We start from the raw sequence: 10,928 nt of genomic DNA on the forward strand, positions 1-10,928 counted from the left end.
TTTCATGGGAAAGATGACGGAATCGTTGAAGGAAATTGAATAAAAAAGAAAAAAGGGGTTTCAAGTCTAATATGGTAGGATAAAGGTGAGGGAGGATCTCGAGTTGAAGCGAGTGGGGGATGCCACTGTCGAAAGGGGAAGGAGGGGGCGTTAACTCTGCTTCGAGTATATATGCTCGAACCGAGTGACGGTATGCTACAGTTCAACTAGACAAAAGCAGCAAAGTGAAAGAGGGGCATTAACAATCGCGTTTACAGACAAAAGGATACCAAAAGTTCCATATAAGGATTAACACGATACTCTTCTATTATTTATCATTTGATTTTTAAAATCATTTCTTGCCTTGTCTTGTCTGTAATTTTTTTTCTTTATTTTGTTTGACTATTTGTCGTGAAAAAAAAAAAACAAAAAAAAGAAGAAAATTGTGAAAGAAATTAATATTCTTTCTCATTTATTTTCGTGGTGCAAATTGTTCTCTTTTTGAACATAAGTTCGAGTGTTTTATTTATTTAAAAAGTATAAAAGAAAATATGGCCAAGTACGAAATGTGTATTACATCACGCCCATTGGTGACTCTTCTGGTGCTCAGCGTACTCGCGACGATTTTGATACCAGAACCAACCGAAGCCAGACCGTCCGGTCTCATTATCAGGTAAGCATCTAACCAACATATTTTTTCATACTAATTCTTTTCCTTTATTCTTTGTACTGATTTTATTTTATCATTAAGAAAGAGAATAATAATTTTTTTTTTCTTTTTCTTTTTCTTTTTCTTTTTCTTTTTCTTTTTCTTTTTCTTTTAAAAACGTATACTTCAATGATTTTTTGTTTTCAATCAAATACTTCCAACTAAAACGAAATAATTTTTTTTTAAAAGTAGGAATTTTTATAGAAATAAAAATGTTCCTTTCACTTTGTATTTAAAAAAAAAAAAAATAAGGAAATTTTATCTAACATAAAATTCTATTACATTTGAATAAAATAATTTAAAACGTCTCGAGAGTTATTCATAAATAAAGTCATTGCTCAGTTCGTTTTGAATAGAAGATGAATTTCATTTAACGTGTTTTAATGAACGTTTAACGGCGACTCTCATTTACGGTTTATTTAGTAAAGCAGAGAAGGTAGCGGTCGTTGCCATAGATCGTTTATGCAAATAGAATGTAGTTTTTTTACGACAAATGCAACACGACAGCTTGAACTAAGTATAAAAGTTATGTTTACTTATTTACATACGTAAATGACTACTTGCGAAACGGTATGAAAATTGTCGAGAAAAATAAAATACGTGTGTGTTAATTCTATACATAGATAATTCTATGAAAGTACCTTGCAATACACGAATACACACACACACACACACACACACACATATATATATATATATATATAAACATATGTGAAAAGATCGTTCGACTTTTGAAGTTAAAGTTCTGAAATGTTTTCTCACGAAACGATTTCTATAACACAAATTTTTTTTTTTTTTTTAAGTCGGTGAAAGCGGTTCAAATCGACGTATAAAAAGAAAAATGCTCGAGGGTTTTACAATAAGATATAATGCAATTAATGATATATATATATATATATGATATGAGTAATTATAACGTTACTCAACTCGTAAAAGTAAAGCAGTTTGAATTGTATTCCATCAAAGGAAATTAGATAAAATCTTATTTTATTTTGTTATTTTTTCGATTACAGCAGACGTAAGAGAGTCTCGGATCAAAGGCTTGCCGAATTGGAAACTTTACTTGGATTATCAACGAAGATGAAGGGCAAGGTGATAGTCATACCTGTTGGATATGGCGTTATAGATCCTGCTAAAGTGTAAGTTTTTCTTTATTATTATATATATACTATATTATATGTGATGGTAATTATAGTACTTGAAAGTTTATAAATATAATTATAATATAAAATAAATTGAGTTAAATGAATTTTGTTAATTTTAGTACTTGATTCATTATGATAATTACTAACATATAATATATGTATAGTGTAAATTTTTTTATTTGTTATATTATATTATATACATATATATATATACTATATTATATGTGATGGTAATTATGACACTTGAGAGTTTATAAATAATTTGATATAAAATAAATTGTTAAATGAATTTTGTCAATTTTGGTATTTGATTCACTATTATAATTACTAACACGTAATATATATGTATATATATAGACATAAAGTATACAACATAAAATTTTATTCGAGAAGCCCTTTTTGAAAACACGACAAAGAGAGTAAGACGAATAAATACTGTATAAGGTAATACAAGATCTGATTCAGAGCATTCTTTTTGTTACATTCGACGAGTTTACCATAACAAAGAGACGTTCCACTTGCATAAAGAAAATTTCTTCGATTTAACACGAGAAAAGAGAGTATATAGAACTATGTAAATATATATATATATATAACAAAATGCATTATTATACTTATTTACTATTATATATTACTATTATATTATGATATATATATATATATATCAAATACTTTGAAAATAAATTTGATCGAGTCACGTTCGAAAGAAAACATTGGTTACGCGTTCATACATGAATTATTTTAAGTTGCATGATCATGTCTGTTTTCCCCCACTCTAAATTTTCTAATAGAGAAATTATCTCAATATTTATCGTCGCCTTGTCATCGTTATGACGTATCGCGTGCATCGACCGTGGAAAGGCTTGTCATCGTCACGAATGCATCTCAATCGCAATTCTACATCGTTGTTATTCCGTGGAAACCTTGAAGAATTGTTGTTTGTCTTTTTAACCAATTACATACGTAGTATTCTTCGTAGATACTTAACAAGATAAATGATCGTCATATTCACGTATCAAAATGTACAGATATAGAACATTTTTCTATTTGATAAACGTCACATTTTTTTAATCTTATTTTTTCAAACTTCTATAAATCAATCAAATAATATTCTATTTTTTTGTTTATATATATGTATATTTATTTAAATCGTAATCGGTCATATTTTTTTGCAATTGAATTATTAGGTGAACCGAAAAGTAATGTCGCATTTTTCATCTCAAAATTCAAATAAATAAATTTGTTTTTAACAAGTTTTGCATTTTTAATAGAATAATGTAATTTATCATTCTCTCGTTATCAATAATTTTTTTTTACCATCTAATATTCAAATTTTTTTTAAATATCGGACCGATAATTTATAGTTTTTTAAATAAAAATATAAAAATTAACATACGTATAAACAACATTACTTTTCGGTTCCCCTAATATTATAAAATACTCGAAGAAAAAATTTTTTATATAAAAATTAAACATATAATTCATTATTTTTTTCATCAAAATATAAAAATATAAATCTTCAAGTGTATGACTGCAAAGTTACAAGTGGCGTTTAATGAAAGGTTTCAAAATATTTGTCTTCTTAAAATAACTTAAGAAAACAAGAACTAATATTTATTTCGTTGAGATACGTAAAACATGATTTCACTTGTGAAACGTAAGGAAGGATCTTATCTACGCATGATTTTTAGCAAAAGCTCAATTTCAATAGCAATATACGTCGTAGTTGGAAGATTAGCAAACTATTATACGTTCTTGGGATTAACGTTGATCCTGCAGTTGGTACGTGTCCTGTGAGATTGTCAATGAAATATAAAGTAAAAGAGGACAATATCGTAGTAGAAGAAAAACCAATGGGCGGGGATCCTACGCAATCAGAAAGAACGATCTCTCATCTCCTTTCTTTTTATTATTATTTTTTTTTTATTATTTTTTTATTTCACATTAACGTTTATACGAAGGCAACAACATTTTTTGTCCTCTTGCTCTCTTTCTTTTTTATTTTATATCGAACAAGGACAACAACGTTATCAAATACATTATAAAACCTCCCACAATTTTAATTATCGAATACATTACCCCAATAAATATCGTATGAGAAGATCTTCTTAACTTTCTTTTATTTTTCTTTTTGTAAATTCCTCTTCTTCTTCTTCTATCTTTTTTACTGCACCATTTTAAAATTATAACACGTACATATAATGAGTTAACCGTGAAGGGAAGAAAATTAACTATACGAGGTTAGGTAGGAGTTAAGTTACATGGAAGGATAATGAGAATTAGTTTCCTGTCAACTAAATGACATTCTAAGACGTCGAATAGACAACGCTAGTCTTGTAATGAAGTTTTTAACGAACTGGTAATGCGAGTCCTATGTGTAATGTATGTCAACGCAGAATTTGTGCGAAAAATAAAAAGAAAAATGGAGAGATAAATAAAGATAGTAAGAGAGAAAGGTAAAGAAGAAAGAGAAGAAAAGAAGATAAGAATAAGATAGTAAAAAGGGTGAAGTAAATGCAGATATTGATAATGGAATTTCTAACAAAGTTATGTTTCTTTTCTTCAAATACTATCTCTGAAAGTATTTCTATTCAACACCTAACATATATCTCATTGTATGCATTCATAAAAAAGAAAGCAATCAAAATAGAGGAGAGAGTTAAAAAACAAATGAATTTATTTGTCCAAACGTTGGTATTCTTTTTCCAATATATTTATCCTTTCATCAAAAATTACTTTCATTATGTCAGAATGAAATAAAATATAGTATATGTGGGATCTCAATTTTGATTTTTCTTTTCATATTATTATTTTTCTTTTCATTCTTTCTTTTTTATTTTTGATTTTTACATTCAATTGACGATTCTTCCTCGATCTAGCCCCATAGAATATCATATTGCATTTTTCATCAGTATGAAATTTCTAGCAACTACTTCTTCCTCTTAACTCATACTCCAATCGAAGAAATACGATTCCCTACGTGATCTATATATACATATATGTATTTATATTTTCCATTTGAAGTAATACGTTCGTTTGACATTACTGTGATATAGTCAATGATCAAATAAAAGAAAAAAAACCGGTCAACTTCTATAATAATTATTTGGCTAATATAATTTGTAAAATATTTGGTTGGTAAGATAGTAATTTCGATAGTAAGTAAATATATATATGTAGGGAAATCAATCGTTCTGTATCCGGCTAAGGATATTTAATCTCCCCGTGTTGCCGACACTACTTGAGATATAAAACATATTCTTTATTTTCACAAGTTATTGTTTATTACAGTTACAATATAATTACGTTTCGCAACTTCTCACACTCACTCAGACCTCACACAGTCACTACTCACTCGCTATTCTTTCACTATTCACTCGCTAATCACGTTCGTATCGAATCGCTCGCTATTGTCGCTCGGTTCTCTCTCTTTACTCCCGAAAAAACGCCCTGCACGCGTGACCGTCTTCTCCTTATGAGGTTTCTCCCCTACCCTGCATCCCCGAGGGACAAAACCTTTTCTAATCGTTCTCGAATTTTCCCAACATCCAGCCCGGTCTAATAAACAAATCACTGATATCGCTCGAGAACCTTCCAGCTCACACCGACTTACACACACAACTTCTTCGCTTATAAAAGAGCAGTCCAAATACCGTCTTTCTTTATTTCGATAGTCTTTCGTTACCTGCCTACTTATCTCTGTGTTTACTCTTTGATATTCAACACTCCCCACATACATATATTAATATATACAATTTTAAATATAATTATTTATTATTATTTTAATTTATAATTAAATTCATCAATTAAATTTTGTATTTATATAAAAATATAAATTTTATTATATAATAATAAATTATATAATATAAATTTAATTATATAACTAATTAATTAAATTATAATTAGATATATATGGCAAGAAAGTAATATTTCACACTAGAAAACTGAAATTACTTTTCTGCCAACCCAATAGATATAAAATGATTATTATAAATTAATAATTGAAAATAAATATTGAGTCAAAATAAAATGTTAGACTAAAAAAAAAAAAAAATGTCGATCGATTAAAACTTGAATGTAAGAAGACTTCGAAGAATTTTTCGTATCTTTGTAGGATCGATAAAATTTTCTTTCCCTTTCGCAAATTGAATTCGTTCATTTCCGCTAATTGTCGGTATTTCCTGATAACATTACTCACTTCAGATATTAAAGATATAAGAGGGGATTCACACAATAATATGAAAGGCGCATATGTAAGAGAATGACGTATCATAGCATGTCTCTACCATATCATACGTAATATGTTAACAATGATGATGTAACAAAGTATCCTATGTTCTCATAAGTCCTTTATTTATTTTTTTAACAGTGAATCGACTAGATAAGCAGATGTTACCTCAACGATTCTCGATAATGTCTATAATTATACCACAAGTCATAAAAAAAAAAAATATATATATATATATATGTGTGTGTATGTATAAATATAATCAAAGATTCTAACTAATCGATAACTTTAATAAAAAAATTTTCAAATATGACGTAGGAAATTCCAATGTTGCATCATATTATATATTATCACGTGAACAATATTTCACTTACTTAGAATGAAAACCATTCAGCCCTTTCTATATTTTGTTGTTGTATATATTATATATTATATATTATATTATATTCTTATTATTATAATATATAATAATATATAAATATATATATATATATATATATATATATATATATATATATATTAAATATATAATATATAATTATTATAGAATTATAATTATCAAAACAAATTATAGAATTAAAAAATGATTCTTTATTAATTTAGAATTAAATTCTTTCTTGTTAATAAATTCTTTATTAAATTAAAATTCAAATATATTATATAAACAAAAATGACTATATATCTAATATTGGTTAATAATACAAATTTGAATAAAAAGTAGATAAATTTATCTGAAAATTTGGTGAATATAAAATTGATGGAAATTGGAATTGAATAATTCAAATTTAGAAATTCCTAATGATTGCATGACTGAGACGATTTCATTCGTTAGACACGTCATCCTCTTCTACATTTCGACATGAGAACCACGCGTGATCTCTTTCGTGTTTCTCTCTCTCTCTCTCTCTCTCTCTCTCTCTCTCACTTTTTTTTTATTTTAATTCTTTCCGATACCGTGAAGTTTAAGTTTTCATGTCGAAAATCACGTAGAGACTAATATCCCATTTATTTCGTACGTGTATTTACTTACGTCGCCATTTTATTTGTTAAATGCTTATCGATATTATTATAAATATTAATCGAGAACATCTGATAATAAGTAATATCGATTTATTTTAGATTAAATCGATCAAGTGACTTTGTCACCTGTATTACTCGTCATTTTTTAAAAAGAAAAAGAAATAACAAAGGTATTGTCCACATCGTTTTATCATTAATTAATCGTTAATTAATCTATCTCTTTCTCTTTCTCTCTCTCTCTCTCTCTCTCTCTCTCTCTCTCTCTTTTTATTTTTCTTTCTATTTACGCATATTAGAGAAGTAATGTGTACATGTATAGATTAATTAAGTGATAAATTATATTGCACGATCATATAATTCGACGTGAGGCGTGTTTTCAAGAAAAACAAAAGGAACTCTCGAATATTGTTTTAATCATTTTTTCTATGTCCTTTGTAATAATAAGTGAATTTTCAAGGGACCAACATGAATCCAATTAATTATCGTATTGTTTGTTTGTGTAGTGGTCGCAAACGAAGATCTGCATCGGACGACAGTTTGAACAAATTGAGCAAAATTTTGCAAATTGACAGACAAGATTCAACTTTTCTACCGGAAGAGAATAACGAGATTCTGTCTCTACCATTGGTAAGTTTTATCACTTAAAAAAAAAAAACACTACTTTTCTCATACCATCTTTTAACCACCCACGCGTTCAATGTTATTCTTGAAATTTATTTGAACAAGTTTAGAAACCAAAAAAAAACAACACACACAAAAATTTGTATATTTATTGGATCAGTATTTTTCAATATTTTGAAATAAAATAAAACAGTATGATCGATATTAATCGAATTAATAAAAAAAAAAAAAAAAAAAAAAAAAACGAAATTATCAATATTATAATGAAAATATTTGGAAAATGAAATAAAATCAACTGTATAAGCAATATTAAATCGATAAAATTAATTGCTTATACAACAAAATGTATTTATCACTGATTAATAAAAATACTGATCAAATAAATAAAAGACAAAAAAAAAAAATGTATCGTATTTAATGTACGTTTTATAAAAATTATCGAAAGTAAATGAAATTTATAATTTCTCTTTCGTATCTGAAACTACGTATCTAAAACTTCATATTCGCAATATTGAATACGTAATCATGTGATAATTAGTATACTAAGTATTAAAAAAAAAAAAAAAGTTACGAATAAATAAAAATCTAAATGAAAAGAATGATCGGCACGCGCCAAGAAAACTTTGATGAACTTTGTTCCTGTAAGTTATAAAATCCAATTTGCGTTTCTTGTATTACAAGAATGATGCAAGATTTTTCCAATAAATCATACATCATCCCGGAAATATGAGCATAAATGTATTATGTAAATATTCTGATTTTTCTTTTCATTTCTTTTTTTGTAATTTATTAACGGCTTATCAGGCGACAGTAAAAAAAAAAAAAGAAAAAAACAAGGAAAGAAGATAAAAAAAAAAATGGTTCTTTTTGTATTAAATGAAAAGAAAATGTAGTCACATAAAATCAAAACATAATCGATACTAATGAATCAACGAACGTTCATTAAACATATTTTTTTTTTTTTTATTTATAGAAAGATGCAAGCGGTCATTTAGAAATCGAGAGACAATATTAGTCTAATTGGATGTTGCAATATCGACTGAGAAGAAGATCGAAGCAATCGAGTGTAGTAAGAGAAAAAACAGAAATTAATAAAAAGAAGAAGAGAAAGGAAAGAAAGAAAAAAAAAAAAGAAGGAGAGAAATAATAAAGCAACTCGATCGTGAACCGCCTAAATCAGTATTACGGATCGTTCTCCGTCCGAGTTTGATGCACTGAACTCTTTCATGAATTTAAATGCGATAAATAATTACGATAATAAGACACGACGAATGATGTTAATAAATTCTATCGTGATTCGTAGATTGTAGTTCAAATAGTTAATACGAGAAATGGAGAAAGGGATATATAAGACAAAAATTAGTAAATTACGCAGTGCGACAACAAAATGAAGAATCTTCATTGAATGAAGAAGAAGAAGAAGAAGAATAGAAGATAAAGAAGAAATGAGAAAGCCTGAAACAATCGTAATATTTAAAATTATGTTCTTTCTTTTTAAGTATTCGACATCTTAACGAGAACAGTATTCAATTCGTAGCTTATATATATAGATATATAGATATATATATATATTTAATTTATTTCTTATCTCATTTTTCATTTCTTCATTTTACATTATCACTCTTTTTTCAAAGTTATTTATTTTATTTATTTAATTATTCTTAACATTAATCGACATATCAAAAATAATCATTTATTATATTTTCATAGTCAATTCACCGCAATCTCAAACGATCTCGGTGATGCATATAGCGTGCATCATTAAAATATGTATACACGTATTATACGATGGCATAATGACATAAGGAGTGATAATCACGTGAACGATGAAAGATCTGAGTAAAAAGAAAAAAAGGAATGAAAGAGTGAAAAAAAAAAAAGAGAAAAAAAAAGAATTATTTTATCTATCATTTAAACTTCATCTTAAAAAAAAATATCTTACGTGATTTTTAAAAGTAGTATACGCGTATAATGTCGTAATAAAATGTCATTATGCCGGTACAAACTAAACAATGTAAGGAAGATAAAAAAAAAAAAAGAAAGAAGAATATATCGTTGATTTTTCTATAAATAATTTGATTCACATTCCTTTACTTATGTCTATGCATTTATCTTATGTATTTATACATCACCTTCATGTGAGCTCTTATATTAACGTCATCGTTGATTAAAATTTATTGCGCTCTCATTCATAAAGATAAAATTATTTCAAATTACATTCTAACGTTAGCACGCGCGTATTTTATGAGTATTATCGATATTTCTATCGTTTTATCTCGATATATGTACTTATTTAGTTACTTATTTACTTAATTCACATTCTTATTATCATAAGTAAATTATTTATATATATATAATTAGTACTTATATTATATTATATATAGATGAATAATATAAATGTACGTGTTTGACGTATTAACTATGTGTGTGTGTGGTGGGTGTGTTTAAAGGCTGATTGTTTTAGGAATTCTCTTGAAAGAATCGTTTCGAAATATTTCAAATGTATTCTATCGAACTTATTCGATGTTACTCTCCCCCATTTCTTTTTTTATCACTGCGTATTATTTATTTAGAAAAAAATATATATATATTTATATATGTATAACTATTTATTTATTTTAATTTATTTATTTATTTATTATTTAACAAAACGATCTGTGCGCGCAAAGTTTCCATGGATATTAAAACTATGCGTTACAGTGATTAATATTTATTATGTTATATTAATTAATAATGAAATAATTTATTGTATTCTTTCTTCATGATTCATGAGAGAGCACGAATAAAAATATAAATTGTGTCTATGCATAATCAATCTTCTTGTATTTCGAATAATCCTTTAAAAAAAGAAAAAAACTATATACAACATTGTTTAAACATACCTTAATTTACCCGCCAAAATTAAAAAATACCTTTCAACTCCTCTATGAACTTTATTAAAAAACAACACTTCTTAACCGATAAAAACGAAATATACATATAAAAATCGTGTTTTCATATATATATATATATATAAAATATATATATTGTATGTATATATATATATATACAAAACAATAATTGATTAATGAAATTTCAAGATTAATATCTAATTAATATTTATATATGCCCAAAATATAAAAAAAACAGTTCATCTAAGGCGAGATTATTCATTTACTTATATTTAATAAACAAGGTCATCATCATATTTTACTTCTTACTTTCAAAAGATTACATTTTATCAATG

The 10,928-nt window shown here is 26.6% G+C and overlaps 1 protein-coding gene across 1 annotated transcript; it reads left to right on the top strand.

Annotated features, from left to right (window-relative positions):
* The first annotated feature begins 203 nt into the window (after positions 1-203).
* LOC107071355 (uncharacterized) lies at positions 204-10,513 on the top strand. Its single transcript, XM_015330303.2, has 4 exons — positions 204-652; positions 1,702-1,827; positions 7,585-7,708; positions 8,676-10,513. Exons 1-4 carry the CDS (start codon positions 531-533, stop codon positions 8,715-8,717), a joined length of 414 nt encoding a protein of 137 aa, XP_015185789.1. The 5' UTR covers positions 204-530; the 3' UTR covers positions 8,718-10,513.
* The last annotated feature ends 415 nt before the right edge of the window (positions 10,514-10,928 follow it).

The sequence above is a fragment of the Polistes dominula genome, unplaced genomic scaffold, assembly GCF_049000335.1.
Source record: "Polistes dominula isolate Pdom_NZ unplaced genomic scaffold, Pdom_raw_medaka contig_15, whole genome shotgun sequence".
In the NCBI taxonomy this organism is placed as follows: Eukaryota; Metazoa; Arthropoda; class Insecta; order Hymenoptera; family Vespidae; genus Polistes; species Polistes dominula.